The following is a 20,447-nucleotide window of genomic DNA, read 5'->3' on the forward strand; positions in this document are numbered from 1 at the left end:
GGTGGGTTTCAAAATTTTTTTACTACCAGTTCTGTGAGTATGGCTTGGTGGGCGTGGCATGGCTTGGTGGGTGTGTCAGGGGAAGGATACCGTAAAATCTCCATTCCCACCCCATTCCAGGGGAAGGATACCGTAAAATCTCCATTCCCTCCCCAATCCAGGGGAAGGTTACTGCAAAATCCCCATTTCCTCCTGATCAGCTGGGACTTGGGAGGCAGAGAATGGATGGGGGCGGGGCCAGTCAGAATTTTTACTACTGGTTCTCCGAACTACTCAAAATTTACGCTACCGGTTCTCCAGAACTGGTCAGAACCTGCTGAAACCCACCTCTGATTTTCACCCAACATGTTAGACCAAGGGTGTCAAACTCGATTTATTGAGAGCCGTATCAGGGTTATGTTTCACCCCGGGGCCAGGGTGGCCGTGGCCAAGGTGGGTATGGCCAGCATGATGCCACTTGTGTTGGGGGGGGCACCTGTTGTGGCCCAAGTGCTCTGCCAGTGAAAATGGGCTCCCAGGCTCTGTTTTCGGCTGTGACGGCCTCCTGCAGCCCTCTGCCAGCAAAAACACAGCTCAGGAGGCTGAGTTAGGCCCTCGTGACCTCCATTTTTGCCCGCAGAGGCACTGCAGACCAGTCCTTTGCTATTTCCAAGGCAGCCCAGTGGGCCAGATTTAAGCACCCCACAGGCTGAATCCATCCCCCGGGCCTTGAGTTTGACACCCCTGTGTTAGAAAAAACCGGGAACGGTGTCCTATAAAGATGGGGCATGCAATAAACATGACGCCTAAGGTCTTAAGATCTGCAGTTCCGTAGGGATGAGAGTCCGTCTAATTAGCCGTATCTATTTCCTGTCTTTAAGACAGATCAGAAGTTGTAGCAAAGTGTAAATATAAATGGATTCTTCCACATTTATGCCTGTGGACATTGACCGCAAAGACTTGTCATCTGGTGTAAGTAAGCCTCCGAAATAAAGATCTCGGAAAGCAAACAGGGAAAAAAAAAAAAACCAGAATCTATAGCTATAGATTGAAAGGCCTGTTCACTGGGGATATGTAGATCGGTATCAGTCTGGTTCATTCGGGAGAGCCGCATTTCAGATCAGTCGGGGATGTTTTAACCGGGTGTTTCGTTGCGCATTGAAGACCCTGTTGTTCCGCCAGGCTGGGCTATCAACATAATAATTTTAATTGGGGTATTTTAAATTTTGGGGGTTTTAATCCGGCCAAATTTATTTAATTATTTTAATTTTTAATCATTGTTGTGTTTTGTGTTTTAAAATTGGCTGTACACTGCCCTGAGTCCTTCGGGAGAAGGGCGGTATAGAAATAAAATTATTATTATTATTATTATTATTATTATTATTATTATTATTATTATTATTATTATCACGGCTCAGTTTGCGTGGAGTCTTAGACAGAGGATGGGTGTGCAAATGGGTGTGGAACCTTCTGGAACTGCACTTTTCAGGTGACCCTGAGGGCACAGATAAGCCTCAAAGTAGCCTCAACGATTCTCAGAGAGAGTACTAACGACCAGATGACTGCAAGGAATATAAATCCTTCCGTTCTCCACCAATCAGTCAGAACTGAAGAAGCTTCTCGGATGAGAAGCGAAATGTCTTCAAGGAAAAACAAAGAAAAGTCCAGTTGCCTTTTGAAAAAACACCTTTGGGACAACCGTGACCTGGATGACTGAGAATCTCCATAGATGTCTTCTACCGAGTTGTCGGAGGCCATCCTTCTTCATTGTGCCCCTTTCTCTCTGGAATGGCACCCTTTCTACCAATCGAAGTAACCCCAATATGATTGGAACTCAGGAAAATGGTTAAAACCTGATTACGTTGCCCTTTGAAAGATAGATGAGGACGTTACGATTATACAAGGCTAATATTTTTCAGTATAATCTTATTTCTTCAACCTCTGGGAATCTGGGGAATCGAGGCGGGGCAGAAAAATGGACAACAAATAAATCCATGTTTTATTATGTCGTATTGCTCTCCGTTGGCTATTTTTGCTTCCTTAATCTTGCTTATACGTGATAAGCCACTTGAGTCGGTCGGTGATTGGATTGGCATTAAATACCTAGGGAAATAAATATTTATATACTGCCTCTCATTACACCGAATCCCCAGTCAGTCACTGGCGAATGTATGCGAAGGGATGGTGAAGTCTCCCTTCTTTGTAGAAACAGTTGGATGTCTTGCCGTACAATATCCTTGTTTGCAGTTATGCGGTGCCTTTGATTTAAACATCCTGACTTTTAGCGTTTAAAAATGAAAATATGCATGGATGGTTGGATATATATGTACCATCATCAGTGTTACAAGGAAGTGGTGTTTCCTTTCTGTTCTGTTCTGTTCTGTTCTGTTCTGTTCTGTTCTACTCTACTCTACTCTACTCTACTCTACTCTACTCTACTCTACTCTACTCTACCCTACCCTACCCTACCCTACCCTACCCTATTCCCGTGATGGCGAACCTATTCTATTCCTATTCCTATTCCTATTCCTATTCCTATTTCTATTCCTATTCCTACTCCTACTCCTACTCCTACTCCTATTCCTATTCCTATTCCTATTCCTATTCTATTCTATTCCATTCCATATTTTCTATTCTATTCTATTCTATTCTATTCTATTCTATTCTATTCTATTCTATTCTATTCTATTCTATTCTATTCCATTCCATTCCATTCCATTCCATTCCATATTTTCTATTCTATTCTATTCTATTCTATTCTATTCTATTCTATTCTATTCTATTCTATTCTATTCTATTCCATTCCATTCCATTCCATTCCATTCCATTCCATTCCATTCTATTCTATTCTATTCTATTCTATTCTATTCCATTCCATTCCATTCCATTCTATTCTATTCTATTCTATATTTTCTGTTCTATTCTATTCCATATTTTCTATTCTATTCCTATTCCTATTCCTATTCTATTCTATTCCATATTTTCTATTCTATTCTATTCTATTCTATTCTATTCCATATTTTCTATTCTATTCTATTCTATTCTATTCTATTTTATTCTATTCCATATTTTCTATTCTATTCTATTCTATTCTATTCTATTCTATTCTATTCTATTCTATTCTATTCTATTCCATTCCATATTTTCTTTTCTATTCTATTCTATTCTATTCTATTCTATTCTATTCTATTCTATTCTATTCTATTCTATTCCATATTTTCTATTCTATTCCTATTCCTATTCTATTCTATTCTATTTATTCTATTCCATATTTTTATTCTATTCTATTCTATTCTATTCTATTCTATCCATATTTTCTATTCTATTCTATTCTATTCTATTCTGTTCTGTTCTATTCTATCCATATTTTCTATTCTATTCTATTCTATTCTATTTATTCTATTCCATATTTTCTATTCTATTCTATTCTATTCTATTCTATTCTATTCTATCCTATTCTATTGATTTGTAGCTCAGGTTGAACTGGTCCTTGGTGTTCTCTGTGCTTGGTTTTTTTCTCGCAGATGTTTTACTACCTAACTAGGTAACGTCATCAATGCTAGATGGGATGAGGTTTGCTTTTTGTTTGTAAACAAGTGGCTCTCCCTGTTAGTGTTGGTGGGAGTGTTATTTGCTTCTTGGTAATGTCTCGAGTGGGCTGTTGTTTGTAGTTCGATTGTTTGTCAGAGTTGAGAGTTCCTTGATTGGGCTATTGTTTTACTGCCAGATTCTTGGTCCAGTATTAACCTTGGTGTTAATTTTTACTTATGTGCTCTGATGATCTCTGCGCTGCTGAGCCCTGCTGGCGCAGTGGTTAGAATGCCGTATTGCAGGCTGACTCTGCCCGCAGCCTGGAGTTCGATCCTCACTGGCTCAAGGTTGACTCAGCCTTCCGTCCTGCCGAGGTCGGTAAAATGAGGATCCAGATTGTTGGGGGCAATAGGCTGACATTTGTAAACCGCTTAGAGGGGGCTGTAAAAGCACTGTCGAGCGGTATATAAGTCTAAATGCTATTGCTATCATCTGGGTGTTGGTTGTTGATTGAGGAGATGAAACTCTGCAAGAAAGCAAGCAAGTTCAGAGAGCCCCAAGGACTCCATAAATACGTATGTGTATAATTGAAATATATGTAAGCATTGGGAAAAAATATTGCATGCAGGTAATCTTCAATTTAATTGAGCCCCCAATTTTTTGTTGCTGAGCAAAGGCATTTATTAAATAAGTTGCACCTCACTTTATGACCTTTCCCGCCAGCATCATTAAACAAATCACTGCAGCTATTAAGTGAATCATGTGGTCATTAGGCAAAACTGGTTTCCCCTATTGACTTTACTAATTGGAAATCTTTGTGGGAAGTTGACAAATGATCCTGGGACAGTGCATAAACGCGCGCCAGTTGCCAAGCAACCACATTTTTGATCACATGATCACGGGAATGCTGTAACGGTTGTAAGTGTGGAAACTGGTCATGGGCAGTGGTGGGATTCAAATAATTTAATAACCGGTTCTCTGCACTAATGACTGGCTGGGTGGGCGTGGCCATGGTGGGCGTGGCCAGAGGCAGCACTCGGCCTCCTGCACCCCCTTGGGAGCAAAAATGGGCTTCTGGGGGTCCACGCTTTTTGGCCCACGTTTTGGGCCTAGTAGGCCTCCCTGCACTTCCCTGGGAGCCAAAACTGGGCGCGTGGGGACTCCTGGAAGGAAGGGGCAGGTCCAGCCAGCAATTTAACAACCGGTTCACCCGAATTGGCTGAATCCCACCACTGGTCACGGGTCACTTTTTTTCAGTGCTGTTGTAACTTCGAACGGTCACTAAACGAATGGTTGTAACTCTAACCCTGTGTTCTGCCCCAACTACGGATCCAAAGAACGCAGCACACACAAACTCTATACAAAGCTTATTTTACTCAAATAACTCAATCTTTATCAACCAAAGGCTGTTAATAAACTGTCTTAACAACCTACAAGAATTCTGAGATAAGGTTATTTATTTATTTATTTATTTATTTATTTATTTATTTATTTATTTATTTATTTTTAAATTTGTATACCGCCCTTCTCCCTGAGGACTCAGGGTGGTGAACAGCCAAGTAAAAGCATAAACTACAAACATTAAAATACAATTAAAAAGATATATATAAATTTGGCCCCATGATTAAAAACAATAACAAACAATTAAAAATGTTACATCCGGACGGCAAGCACGAAACATTTTAAAAAGTGTTAGGCCAGCTTGCTGGAAAAAGAAGGTTTTAAGGGCACGGCGGAAGGCACCGTCGTGATCGTAATCACAGTCTTCCTAGAGTTGGCAGAAAGCCCAGAAGCAATTTTGCAGAGAATCCAGACGCGAAGGAGAGTGAACTAAAGTTGTTCCCTACAGCTTGCTGCAAGTGGTGTTCCTCCTTAAATAGGCTAAGGGAGTGGCCAATTAGCCCCTACTCTCGAGGAGATCTCCTCCTGAAGAGCCACTCCTGCCTTTTGGCAGCTCTGCGCCCCCGTGCATTGAGAAGAGGCTCTTCCTCTTCATCCTCTTCACTTAAATGAGCTTCTGGAGGTTCTGAAGGCCCTGGCTGAATCCTTGCCTCTGGCACCACATCTTCTCCAGCCTCCTCACTGTCCGACTCGAGCGCCGGCTGCACAGGCTACCGGCGCAGCACCACACCAGCCTCCTCGCTGTCGGAATCAGCTACAATCTGCACAGGCCGCTGACGGGCCACAACACCCTATATATTCCCAACGTATGCCATTCTCAAGAAAGTGCAGATTCACTGTGAATCCAATTTATCCCTCGTGCATTCACTTCCACTCTAGTTGAAAATCATCCGTTGAAGCTGTATGAATTTTAACACTTATTTTACTGTGAGTCATTCGTTTTCTAAATAATTTATCCGACTCTCTTAAAACGCTTTTTTCCCCTCCCCCGATGAAAAAAGGCTGGAAATTCTTTGACTTACCCTCGGTGTCTGCTGTTCTCTAAGCTCTGAATGCTATTTCATCTTAGCAGAGTTTTGTTTTTAAGACAGCTTTCCAAAACGCATCACCAAATTACCCAAACTTTGCTCATTCAAAAAAATAAGAAAAAAAAAAAACTGCGGCGGACTTTCCTCACTGCTGACCGTTTTTCGTTTTTCATTGCAGCCTCCCCAAGGTCACATGATCAAAATATGGACGCTTGGCAGCCGATTCATATTTATGACCGTTGAAGTGTTTCCCAGGGTCGTGTGATCCCCTTTTGTGACCTTCTGACAAGCAAAGACAATGGGGGAAGCCAGATTCACTTAACAACCATGTCGCTGAATTAATAACTGCAGATTCACTTAACAACTGTGGCAAAAGTGGTCGTAAAATGGGGCAAAATTCACTTAACAACTGTCTCCCAAGGTCATGCGATCCCCTTTTGGAAACTTCTGGCAAGGAAAGACAATGAGAAAGCCAGATTCACTTAACAACCATGTTGCTAAATTAGTATCTGCAGATTCACTTAACAATTGTGGCAAAAACTGTTGTAAAATGGGGCAAAACTCACTTAATCACTGTCTCACTCAGTAACATCAATTTTGGACTCAATTGTGGTCGTAAGTTGAAGATTCCCTGTATTCATTTTTTTATACTTGCAACGAGAGGGAGAATTTTATTTATTTATTTATTTATTTTATTTTATTTTATTTTATTTTATTTATTTAGCATCTAGCCTTCAGTCCTATATTTGCATAGATAGCTAGCCTATCTTTTATTGATTCCATCCACAAATGCTATAATTATCTCTCCCAAGAATTCTTTCCTTGGACAAGTTAGTTTATTCTAACAGGAATTTGAAAGAAAGGTTATTGCTGCTTGCTCACCACAGCTTCATTAAGGCCTTGATCACATTTTGACATTTATCTTGTAATTTTCCAGAGCTGTTAAGTCTCGGTAGAAAACACTAAATGGCACTTGGAAACAGGCAGATAATAAAGGTGTCTTGGAGAGCAAATACATTCGCTGGGCTAAACTTGTTTGTGTAGTCAGTTAGTAAGAGACACAATTGGAGAATACATGATATTTTCGAAAATATCATGTCCTTGGACCAGAGCAGCGTAGTAAATGCTAAGGAGGACAGGTTGATAGGAAAGAAATAATGATTATCTTGGAAAGATAATATGCTTTTTTTTTAATCATTCAGGCCGGCCTGCAATTTTCAGACCATAATAAACCCATTCTTTCCTATTATTTTTACTATTTGCAATATATATTGATCCTGCTTTTAATCCTAAAAGTTCAGCACATCATGCATTTTAATCTTGAAAAACCCTGTAAAATTGGTTCCTAGAGAGAAAGATAATTAGAAAAGAATATGGGCAGTCCTCAGCTGCCTTACAACCGTTTGAAGTTACAACAGAGCTGAAAACTGACTTACAGTCATTTTTCACACTTATGACCATTGCAGCATCAGTGTATTCTCTTAACAACTGTAGCAAGAATGGTTCTTGTAAATTGGGGCAAAATTCACTTAACAAATGTCTCACTAAAACAACAGAAATTTGGGGATCAGTTGTGGTCATAAGTCGAAGACTACTCCTCGGCTTACCATCAGTCACTTAGCAACCATTGGAACTTCCTGAAAAACTGGACTTACAACCCAGATGAGAGGTTCAGATGGTTTTCCCTTGGTCGTGTGATTGTATTTTGGCTGCTTGGCAACGCAACTACATTTACGGCTGTTTGCAGCATCCTTCAGTTTTAACCCCCCCCCCCTTCCCCTTTTCCTACAGCTTGTCAGTAAGAGATCACTTCCTTGCTCCATTCTTTAGCAATATTATTTATTGGCCAAGTGTGATTGGGCACACAAGGAATTTGTCTCCGGTGCATAAGCTCTCCATATGCATACAAACAACAAAGTGATAAGTCGCAGATCATAAATCATAAGATACAGTCATTAATCGTAAGATACAAACAACAAGTGATAAATCATAAGATACCCGGTAGGAAAGATGGGGAGATGAGAAGGATAAACAGCAATACAAGCCTACTACATGGGTAAATATCCTTAGGCATAAGACAGTGCTGAGGGAATTGGTTATTTAGCAGAATGATGGCACAGGAGAAAAAAACTGTCTTCGTGTCTAGTTGTTTTGGCATTCAATGCCCTATAGCAGCGTCCTGAGGGGAGAAGTTCAGAGGTGGTATTCAGCCGGTTTGAGCAAACCGGCAGCAGAAACCACAGCCCCGGCATTTTTGAGGCCGGGCTCATGCGCGGAAGGTGCACGAGCAAGCAAAGCGCATGCACGGAAGACCGGGAGAACCAGTGGTAACAAAATGTGAAACGCACTGCTGGAGAAGTTGAAACCGTTTATGTCCAGGATGTGAAGGATCTCTAGATATTTTCTCCGCCCTCCTTCTGACCCATGCAGTATACAGATCCTCAATGGAAGGCAGGATGGTTGCAATGGTCTTTTTCTGCAGTCCTAACTATCCGTTGAAGTTTGTACCTGGCCGGTTTTGGTTGCTGTGCCAAACCAGACAGTCATTGAGGTACAAATGACAGACTCAATTCATTACTCTGAACTGAGTTGGCTGTGCCTTTTTTTAATGACGGTTTTAATGTTAGGGGTGTCCATTTCACGTCCTGGGAGATTATAGAACCCAGAAGCCTGAAGGTTCTCTATGGTTGATAGCGTGTTGTCAGAGGTGGTTCGGATCAGTTCGCCCGAACAGGTAGTAGAAATCGTGGCCCCAGCTCTATTCCATCCTATTTAGGCAGTTTTTGAGGCCGAGCATATGCGCGGAAGGCACACGTGTGAGCAAAGCACATGGGTAGGTTGGGCACATGCGCGGAAGGTGCACACACACAAGAAGCGAGCGGGTGCACACCAGTGGTAGGTTTCAAATTTTTTTACTACCGGTTCTGTGGGCGTGGCTTGGTGGGCGTGGCAGGGGAAGGATACTGTAAAATCTCCATTCTCACCCCAATCCAGGGGAAGGTTACTGCAAAATCTCCATTCCCACCTGACTCCAGGGGAACATTACTGCAAAATCCCCATTTCCTCCCAATCAGCTGGGACTTGGGAGGCAGAGAATAGATGTGGGAGGGGCCAGTCAGAATTTTTACTACTGGTTCTCCGAACTACTCAAAATTTCCGCTACTGGTTTTCCAGAACTGGTCAGAACCTGCTGAAACCCACCTCTGGCGCACTCGCGACGAACCGGTGATAACAAAATGTGAAACCCATCGCTGCGTGTTGTAAGAGGTGGTAGGATTCTTACTGTAGGTAAAAGTGTGTGTCATTCCGCTGTAGACCCAGTAAATTTGTGAAGGGAACATTGCTAAGTTCACAGAGTATGCCAAAACAAGGAACGTTACTGCGGTTGAATTTTATCGAAGATCTTATGTAAAATAGGTCAATAGGAACACCAGGGAGTGAAGAAAATGAGTTTGGTCCAGTGGATGAGGAGGGGGTCTGGATAGGCATCCATCGTAAACTGCTTTAATTTGGATTCCTGAAAGCAGCAGAAAATTGGGCTGAATGGAACTCTCTTCCGGCTATGAACCTATGAAAGCTGGTTGTGATGTCCTGATCGATGCCATGTGTTATGACAAGGCTTTGTCTTTCTATCTCTTACTGAGCTATGAATTATTCATCCCATTTTATCCCAGCCTAAGATTTATAAAGATCTTCTCCCTTGGCTTCACAGACGTTCGAACGTGTTGCTTTGAGGGTTCCTTTCTTTCATTTACACATCTGAACACTCCACAAATTATTCATGCTGAAGGATGGAATTATGAGGAGAGGGGAAGGAGGAGGAGGAGGAAGGAGGAGGAGGAGGAGGAGGGAGGAGGAGGAGGGGATGGACGAGGAGGAGGAGAAGGAAGGAGGAGGGTGGAGGAGGAGGAGGAGGAAGGAGGAGGTGGAGAAGGAAGGTAGAGAAGAAGGAGGGTGGAGGAAGAGGAAAAGGAAGATGGAGGAGGAGAAGGGAGGAGGAGGAGGAGGGTGGAGAAGAAGAAGGAAGGTGGAGATGAAGGAGGGTGGAGGAGGAGGAGGAGGAGAAGGAAGGAGGAGGAGGAGGAGAAGAAGGGAGGAGGAGGAGGAGGGTGGAGGAGGAGGAGGAGAAGGAAGGAGGAGAAGGAGAAGGAGAAGGAAGGTGGAGAAGAAGGATGGTGGAGGAGGAGGAGAAGGGAGGAGGAGGGTGGAGGAGGAGGAAGGAGGAGAAGGAGAAGGAAGGTGGAGAAGAAGGAGGGTGGAGGAAGAGGAAAAGGAAGATAGAGGAGGAGGAGAAGGTGGAGGTGGTTGAGGAGGAAGAGAAGAAGGAAGATGGAGGTGGAGGTAGGAGAGGAGAAGGAAAAGGAGAAGAAAAGTGTGGAGGAGGAGGTGGAAAAGGAGGAGGAGAAGGAGAAGAAGGAGAAGAAAGGTGGTGATGGAGGAGGAGAAAGGTGATGGAGCTGGAGCTGGAAAACAAGGACAAGGTGGTGGATGTGGAGGAGAACTTTAATATCCATTGGAAGAAATAAAGATCCCTATAATAATCTTTTTCAGTTTGATTAGAGTTTTATATATGAGTATGAATTGTATGCTGGTTAATTTTAATGGTTTTCCCAAAGTATCTTGAGAATTGGAGTTGAAATTCCTCCATAAAAAATTTCCAACCTTCAAAGATTTATGCCTCACCGAGATTTTTATGGAAAGGGTTTTTTACAAAACCTATCCAAGTCTCCTTCTTTGCTTAAATTTTTTGCAGAAATGTGTGAAAAATTAGGAATTCTAGGAGTTGTCGTTCCATCAGGAAAACACCAAGTTACCAAAAACTACAGGTAGTTCCTTGACTTACAGCGGTTCATTTAGGGACCATTCCAAGTTACAATGGCACTGAAAAAAGTGACTTATGACCATTTTTCACAGTTATGACCATTGCAGCATGATCATATTGATGACGGTTGCAATGTGTCTGGGTCATGTGATCTCCTTTTGTGACCTTCTGACAAGTCACAATCTGGGGAAGCCAGATTTACCTAACAACCGTGTTTCTAACTTGCCAACTGCAGGGATTCATTTAATGACCGGGGCAAGAAAAGATCATAAAATGGGACAAAACTCACAACAATTGTTTCACTTAGCAGCAGAAATTATGAGCATAATTGTAGTCATAAATTGCGGCCTACCTGTGTCCTAAGCACTGATTGGAAAATATATTCCCCAACAAATTAGATTTGGGCTGCTATTTTATTCCAGAGTTGTAGCAGTTCTTCCAATAAAAGCAAGTTCTAGAATCAAATTTACAAAATTATAGGATGGAATTTATGTATTTTTGAGAACAGGATACATCTGCAAAGGAAGAATAAATGATATAATGGTGAGAATTTAGTGCAAAGCAAGTTAATAAATACAGGTTCCTTTTTGCATGATTTTATAAAACCCCCCCAATAAAATAAAATAAAATAAAATCCCTAAGGACTTTAGCTCTTTTAAGTTCATCACTGTAAATCAATTTAAACAGTGCCTGAAAACTCCAACTCAAGAAACTGGCATTAGTCCAGAGTGAATTAATCTGAAATTAATTTGATTTTGAAAGGCTCCATCTGGTTATGTTTGGAAAAGGCAGTTAGACAGAGAAAGAAAGATATAAACAAATGATCATCTGTATTCTCCACGCCAGATGTTTTCTAGGGTTGGGGGTTTTTTTTCCCCTTCCCTCTTTTAAAAGAACTAAGAGTATTTTTTTTAAGTGATGGAAAGGGTGATGATGCAGGCTGTCTCTTGAAATGGCAGTAATTTGCTTTTAAGAATGTTTTTTTTTAAAAAAAAAAATCAGAGCTTCTAATAGAGAAGAAATGGGAAGGCGACTTCAAGAGACGTAACATTAGTAACCTTAAAAACGGAGAATTGGGCAGCCGTAATCTAATTTCATTGACAAGAGTCGTGCAAAAGAAATGAGGGTGAAATTGAAATGAGGGTGAAATTGACAGCGGGCTATAAAATTAGGGCATTTAAACTGAAATAGAGTGGAAGACACATTGTCAACCTTTAAGCACATGACCTGAAATCGCAATCATTTTTTTTTTCCAAACCTCTGCAAAGAACTGTATTATTTTCAGAAAGAGGTTTGTAAACTGCGGTTTATTAATCGCAGTACGGTAGTCTCATTCATGCAACATGCCAAGCTATGCCACGGCTGAACCAAACCACGGAGTTCGCACAACCCACTCTACGCAAGCCATTCCAGCTTATCACATTGTGTGAACCCCTTCACCCCACAATTGCATACAGTGGCACGTCAGCATCTAATGGGAAAAATAGAGAACTAATCTTTTGAGCATTTAATTTTTATTTGTTGTCTTTATATTTCACCTGCCGTTCAAAAGCATAAGGCTGCATACCTAAGAGCCAGTTTGTTGTAGTGGTTAAGGCGCTGGCCTGGAAACCAGGAGATGGTGAGTTCTAGTCCCACTTTAGGCATGAAAGCCAGCTGGGTGACTTTGGACCAATCACCAAGAGGCTGTGGGTTCTTGTCCCGCCTTAGACATGAAAGCCAGCTGGATGACTTTGGGCCAATCACCAGGAGACTGTAGGTTCTAGTCCCACCTTAGGCATGAAAGCCAGCTGGATGACTTTGGGCCAATCACCAGGAGACTGTAGGTTCTAGTCCCGCCTTAGGCATGAAAGCCAGCTGGATGACTTTGGGCCAATCACCAGGAGACTGTAGGTTCTAGTCCCTCCTTAGTCATGAAAGCCAGCTGGATGACTTTGGGCCAATCACCAGAAGGCTGTGAGTTCTAGTCCCGCTTTAGACATGAAAGCCAGCTGGGTGACTTTGAGCCAATCAACAGGAGGCTGTGAGTTCTAGTCTCTCCTTAGGCATGAAAGCCAGCTGGATGACTTTGGGCCAATCACCAGGAGGCTGTAAGTTCTAGTCCCGCCTTAGGCATAAAAGCCAGTGGGGTGATTTTGAGCCAATCAACAGGAGACTGTGAGTTCTAATCCCTCCTTAGACATGGCTTTTCTGCTTCAGGAAGACTCTGAAAATCTTGCTTTTGATTAAATATTTTAAATGTACCTTTTGATAGAGGAAGGAGATAAGAATAAAATAGGCTACTAGGTCAATATTGTCTGCACTGGGGTTTCTCAACCTTGGCTGCTTTAATATATGTGGACTTCAATCTCAGAATTCCCCACCCAGCCAGAGGCAGTATTTACCGGTTCGGCGAACCAATTCAAATTGCCTCTACCGGTTCGCTTGAACCAGTCCGAACTGGCTGAATACCACCTCTGCACTGAATCCCAACTATCTCTAATCCCCTCCCCCTATCCCTCAGCTCCACTGCGGCAACACTGAAGCTCCAAGATGGCTTCGGCCAGGCCAGCTTCAGGGGTGACATTAGGGTTTTTATTTTATTTTATTTATTTTTTTAATCTACTTAAATTGGGATTAGCAACTCTGTTAATGCATTACCTCCCACACGTGCGATAGCTACACTTTCTTGCTTTCTGTAAGCCCATGTCGGTTCCCCGCTGCTCTTTGAAAGCTCTCCCATCAACTCAGTGCTACTTTTCCAGTGCCATTTTTTCAATCTGGAATCATTACCAAAATGAGAGCATTGTCCCTACCTTGAACTGGAGATGGACGCGCACACGGCTCGTCCGTCCTTTTTGCCTGCTTTTAACGCTCTCTCCCCCTTTCATCTCCCGTTGTGTTGTTTTGCTTCTTTTGATACTTTCCATTTCATCCCATTTCTGGAGCTTTGAAACAGAGCCAGCGGTGAAAAGTAGGACACAATTGTGTGAGCCTTTCCTTCTCTTTCCGTGTCAGTTTCCATGTGAATTCACCCATTAAAGCCATATGAATTCCCTTCCGCATCCGTGATAGTTTGGTTTTTGTTTTTTTAAATGAAAGGACACAGTCTTATTTTCACATACAGGTCATCCAGTGGTGGGATTCAAAAAATTTTACTACCAGTTCTGTGGGTGTGGCTTGGTGGGCGTGGCAGGGGAAGGATCCTGTAAAATCCCCATTCCCTCCCCATTCCAGGGGAAGGTTACTGCAAAATCCCCATTTCCTGCCGATCAGCTGGGACTCGGGAGGCAGAGAATAGATGGGGGCGGGGCCAGTCAGAGGTGTTATTTACCGGTTCTCCAAACTACTCAAAATTTCCGCTACCGGTTCTCCAGAACTGGTCAGAACCTGCTGAAACCCACCTCTGAGGTCATCCCCAACTTACAAATATTTGTTTAGTGACTGCCCAAAGTGCTATATAGCATCGTTTTGAGGGTAGGAGTTGAAACAGTTTATGACCAGGATGCGAGGGATCTGTAACAGTGGTCGGTTTCAAATTTTTTTACTACCGGTTCTGTGGGCGTGGCTTGGTGGGCATGGCATGGCTTAGTGGGTGTGGCTTGGGCGTGGCAGGGGAAGGTTACTGCAAAATCCCCATTTCCTCCCAATCAGCTGGGACTTGGGAGGCAGAGAAGAGATGGGGGTGGGGCCAGTCAGAATTTTTACTACCGGTTCTCCGAACTACTCAAAATTTCCGCTACCAGTTCTCCAGAACTGGTCGGAACCTACTGAAACCCATCTCTGGTCTGTAAATATTTTCACAGCCCTCTTTTTGACTCATGCAGTATACAGGTCCTCAATGGAAGGCAGGTTGGTAGCCATTGTAAAATGCCCTTTTCTCTAACCACCTTCTTTCTCTCTTGTGTTTTCTAGCAACGGCACAGCTAACAAGATGAATGGCGCTCTGGATCATTCAGACCAACCAGACCCCGATGCTATTAAGATGTTTGTCGGGCAGATCCCCCGCTCGTGGTCAGAAAAAGAATTGAAAGAACTTTTTGAGCCTTACGGAGCTGTTTACCAGATCAACGTTCTCCGAGATCGGAGTCAGAACCCGCCCCAAAGTAAAGGTAAGGGCATGTTGACACCCTGGATCAGGGGTCAGCAACCCGCGGCTCTGGAGCTGCATGTGGCTCTTTTATCTCTCTGCTGCGGCTCCCTGTTGCTGATCGGCTCCACAATTGATAGGGGTTTCAGTTACGACAGGTAGAGGAAAAGGGATGCCACACTAGGAGGAGACTCTATGGTGGGGGAACCGGAATTCCGGTCAGCAGAGGAAAAAGGATGCCGCGCTAGGAGGAGACTCTATGGTGGGGGAACCGGACTTATGGTCAGCAGAGGAAAAAGGATGCTGTGCTAGGGGGAGACTACAATGGGGGAACCGGGGGCTTCTGGTTAGGACCTTTGTGGCTCTTTGAGTATTTAAGGTTGCCGACCCCTGCCCTGGACCATAGAGGGGGGGTTCATAGGTTTCTCAGCGCCTCTCAGGATTTGAAAACTTGGTTCTTATATCCAACCATCTGGCCAAATTTATAAGGAAAGTCCCTGATATTTGTTATTTGGTAAAACATTACCAACTAGGTAAGATCAATTCTAGAAGAGAGTGGGGATTGCTTAGTTATTTTCTTGCATGTGTTTCATTGCCCAACTAGATAACATCATCAGTGTTTGAAGGGAGTGGGGTTTGTGCTCAGTTTGTTTTCAAGTATCTTGCCCTGTCGGTGTTTGTGGACATTGGAGAATTCGTGTAAGACTGCCACTCAGACAAAATCTGCCATCAACAGTCACATAGAGATAAACCACACCTACATACCTTTCAAAAGACACAATAAAAAAGCCAAAAAGGTAACAAAAAGAACAGAACATGTTCTTTCTAACAGTGAACACCCAGATAAGCAGAGATAGTAGAGTAGAGTAGGGTAGGGTAGGGTAGGGTAGGGTAGGGTAGGGTAGGGTAGAGTAGAGTAGGGTAGAGTGCAGTGCAGTGCAGCGGAACGGAACGGAACAGAATGGAATATGGAACAAAACAGAACAAAATACTTTATTGGCCAATTGTGATTGGACATACAAGGAATTGTCTCCGGTACATAAGCTCTCAGTGTACATACAAACAGTAAAGTGATAAGTCATATATCATAGATCATAGTTATAATAATTAATCATAGGATACAACAACAAGTGATAAATCATTGATACCAATAGTAGAAATTATTAGGAAAGGTGAGAAGGTGAGAAAGATGAGAAAAATGAGAAGATAAGAAGGATAATATCAATACAGCTTACTTATACAGGTAAATATCTTTAGGCCTAAGACAGTGCTATGGGAGTTAGGTGTTCAGCAGAGTAATGGCATGGGGGGAAAAAAACCTATATTTCTGTCTACAAAACAATACCCCAATCAAGGAACTACCAAGTCAGGAAAACAAGCTAACAGTGAACAACAGCCTAATCAAAGAATCACCAAGATATCCCCCCCCCCCAACAAGTGGCAAGCCACTTGTATATAGCAGAGAGCAAACCCAATCCTTTCTAGCACTGATGATGTTACTTAGTTGGGTAATGAAATGTCCGTGAGAAAACAACAAAGGTCAGAGACCACAGTTCAACCCTGGGCTACAAATCTCTTCTCTTCTCTTTTTTATCTCTGATGTCTGACCTCCAATCCTTGTCTGGTTTCATAAACGACTTCCTCGTCTCTCAGCTAGTTGCTTTCGTCTCCGCCATCAAATTGGTCATTCTACTACCCCATCGACTTCTCCAAATAGTTTAGTTCACGTCACACTTTTCCTTCTACCGCTTAGCAAGTTCAGCAGATGGTGACGGCGGGATCCTTTCAAAGGCCCGTGCAATCTTTCTAAATAGCTTGTCTGGTTTGTTCACGCGTGATCAGACATGGTTCCGAGCCCTGGCTTGCAAACCCCATGGCGATCTAAGTTTCTCGGGTCGAAATTTGTGACGCCGCCGTTCTGTAAGTCCGCTTCTTTAAACTGCGGGTTTGCAATGGTGAGTCTCGGAGACAGATTGGCCACGGAGAGCATTGGAACAGGATCCACAATTGTCAAAGCTGCGCATTCCTAATTTGGCCCTCCGCATGCAAACATCTTGAATTTCCTGCACGTCTCTATTTCTGGACGTTTGATTACTTGCCTCGGATGTGCTCAATTTCCTCCAGCTTTGCTCAGCTACTGTCAGGAGGGAGGAAAAAGGCAGTATCTTTCAGAATCAAACTGCTTCTAAGGGATCTCGGAGCTTTCGTCTAAAAACTACCAGCTGTTCCTCGCTTTTCCTTTGCTTTCCTAGCTTGTCACCTTCCCTTTTCTCAAATTACCAATGCTTTCCTTCGCTTCTTGACTTTCTGCAACACTGCTAACTCTTTACTGAAGGAGCTGAAGGAGTAGCAGAAGGCTGCCTTTTCTCAATTTCCTTGTTTTTTTTTCTTTGAAGACGTTTCGCTTCTCATCCAAGAAGCTTCTTCAGCTCTGATTGGATAGTGGGGAATGGAAGGATTATCCTGCCAGATAACGTAACCTTGGCGATGCTTTAATGGTTGTAAGCGTGAGAATTGGCTGTAAGTCACTTTTTCCAGCCACTGTAATTTTGACGAGTCGCTGTACGGATGGTTGTAAGTCGAGGACAACCTGAATTGCCAACTGAAATTGGGAGTGTAGAATTTCTTGAGAATTTTCTCATTCTTCTGAATCGATTGCCAAACGCAGTCGTTATACTTCTGTTGTTATTTTTTCAATGTGGAGAAAAGTTCTACTTTTATACATTGGTTTGATAGGATTTGAATTGTTGCGGTGGTATTTCATTGTCCTTGGGGTTAACTTGCCATCCCAAAGGTGTGAGGAAAACTACTCATTTAATTTAACTTAATTTAAAAGGGAATTTAAGTGCATTTATAGAGTACCTGATTTATCCAGCGGCTGCTGGTGTAGAATACAGGAGGACTGTTATGTCAAGGGATACTACTTATTATATTGAGCAGGGGTGGGCTTCAAAAAATTTAGCAAGGGATTCTCTGCCAGTTGCTGAATAGGCGTGGCCATGGTGGGCGTGGCCTAGTCGGCCTCCTGTACCACGGCGGGAGGATTGTTTTTGTCCTCCCCGGGTTCCGGAGGCTTTCCTCGAGCCTCTGGGAGGGTGAAAACAGCCTCCCCAGGCTCCGGAGGCCCTCTGGAGGCTGGAAACAGGCCCGTTTCTGGCCTTCCCGAACTTCTGGTAGGCCCGTTTTTCACCCTCCCTGAGCCTCCATGCATGCCCTGCACTTACCTGCATCCAAAACAGGCTGCGTGAGGACTCCTGGGAGAGGAGGGGTGGGAGGGGTCAGCCAGGAGTGGGATTTGGGGGTTCTCCGAACTGCACAGAATCTTAGCTAGAGGTTCGTCGGAACCCCTGCGAACCCCCCAGCAGCCCACCTCTGATATTGAGCTTGGTTTATTTTGATGGGGATGGGGGCTGATTTCCAGGAGATTTTTTTCCAACTTCCTAATCAGACCTGAGACTTTGAAATTCCCTGGTCATCTCCCATCCAACTCCCAACCCAATTCAACCCTTTTCCGCTTGTTTCACAGTTACCACCTGCTGTATTTTATTTATTTGGTTTTTTTAAAAAAAAAAACAAACCTAACATTACTCAGAGCAATAATTTGAAGGATACGGATGGATTTGCATGGACATTTGCATATCAAAAGGAGGACGGTCCTTTAACATAAAATTTAGAATAGGCTGCATTCTTTGCTGATTTTTACACATGTGTAAACATAGCCTAAGGTAGGACAGAAAATAATAGGAACCCATCTGGATGCAATTTGAACCGATTTCTGGCAAGACGGGGAGAAAATGGAAAGAAGAGTTAAAATGCGCACAGTTTGATTGATTATGTGCCATCGAATTGATGTTAACTTTTAGGGACTACATAGCTTTTTCTTCCATGACAGTCTCTCCGTAATGTCAGCATCCCAACAAACTCCACATAGTCATTCAGAACTCCGAGACACCTAACTTGGTCCTTCAGCTCTCTAATAGCAACAGCACTTAAACTTATATCCTGCTTCCTAGTGCTTAACAGCTCTCTCTAAGACAGGGGTGTCAAACTCAAGGCCCAGAGGCCAGATCCAACCCACGTGGTACTTAGATCTGACCATGGGGCTGCCCTGGGAATAGCAAAGGACCGGCCCATGGACACCATCCTAGCCAAAAACGGAGCTCGGGAGCCCGTTTTTGCTGGCAGAGTATTCGGGCCACCACAGGCGTCCCCCCGACATGAGTGACATCATGCCGGCCACCACCACCCCTGCCTCCCCCTGAGGTCAAACACAACCCTGATACGGCCCTCAATGAAATTGAGTTTGAGACCCCTGCTCTAAGGGGTTTACAGAGTCAGCCTATCGCCCCCAACAATCTGGATCCTCATTATACTGACCTCAGAAGGATGTCATGATCAAACTTCAGGCTGTGGGCCATGTTTGCCTACAATACTGCTGTCAGGTCTTGGAAGCCCAATCTTTTGCATTGGGCTTTCAGACCTGCCACATTTACTACTGTGGGAAACTGGGAGGGGGGATTGTATGGAGCATGGGTGATACGTAGTCATAATAACATTCTTTTCTCAGAGAGTCAAGGCCATTTTGCCCTGGACCTGGAGGACTGGAACTGGGAGGCATCTCCAGTTGGGAGATGTTTGATTGGACCATGTGATGGACCACTCATTCAATGCACCCATCACCACTATTAATTAAGTCCATCCACTTCGTTGCTGGTTGTTCAATTCCAGCTTTTCCTGCATTACAATCTTGTCCAGAGAGGTAAACCCAGTTTAATTCCCCCCCCCATTGGACAGGGGGGGGGATTTAATTTAATTTAATTAATTCAATTTATATGCTGCCCCTCTCCGAAGACTCAGGGCGGCCCACAATACATTTTTAAAAATCATTATAAAAACATTTAAAAATTAAAAACATTAAAAACATTAAAAACTCATTCATGCCATTCATGGCCGGATCTCGCCAGATCACAAGAGCGAGATCAACGGCCCCAGGCCTGCCGGAAAAGCCAGGTCTTCACCGCTTTTCGGAAGGCCAATAGGGTGGGGATGGTCCAGACCTCAGGAGGTAACTGGTTCCAGAGAGCTGGGGCAGCCACAGAGAAGGCCCTCCCCCGCGGGCCCACCAGTCGGCATTGTTTAGCTGACGGGACCAGGAGGAGACCAACTCTGTGGGATCTTACCGGTCGCTGGGAACTATGCGGAAGAAGGCGGTCTCGAAAATGAGTCAAAACAGACTCGTTTACGAGTAGCAGGATATCTGAATTCTGAGCAGAATTTGGGAGACTGAAAAGGGAAGTTGACTCATGGTTTCAGTGGCTGACTTGCATGTTGTTATACCTTACACAGGTAGTCCTCAATTTACAACATTTAGTGACGGTTTGAAGTTACAATGGCACTGAAAAAAATGACTTATCGTTTTTCACACTTATGACCATTGCAGCATCCCCACAATTATATGATAAAAAAATTCAGACATTTGGCAACTGATTCATATTTATGTTGATTGCAGTATCCCGGGGTGATGTGATCCCCTTCTGACAGCAAAGTCCATGGGAAAGCCCAATTCACTTAACATCCAAGGCAAGATAGGTTGTAAAATGGGGCCCACCTCACTTAA

At 43.4% G+C, this 20,447-nt stretch overlaps 1 protein-coding gene across 50 annotated transcripts in view; it reads left to right on the top strand.

The window, feature by feature from the left end:
- The window catches only part of CELF2 (CUGBP Elav-like family member 2), a 650,307-nt gene that overhangs the window by 436,090 nt on the left and 193,770 nt on the right, over positions 1-20,447 (top strand). For all 50 annotated transcript variants that reach the window (XM_087873611.1, XM_087873614.1, XM_087873639.1 and 47 more), the window contains one exon: positions 14,656-14,852. In XM_087873611.1, coding sequence (XP_087729737.1) covers positions 14,656-14,852 — 197 coding nt within the window. The remainder of the gene's footprint in view (positions 1-14,655; positions 14,853-20,447) is intronic.

Source organism: Pantherophis guttatus, chromosome 7 (assembly GCF_059756535.1).
Source record: "Pantherophis guttatus breed Tessera chromosome 7, ASM5975653v1, whole genome shotgun sequence".
Taxonomy (NCBI): domain Eukaryota; kingdom Metazoa; phylum Chordata; class Lepidosauria; order Squamata; family Colubridae; genus Pantherophis; species Pantherophis guttatus.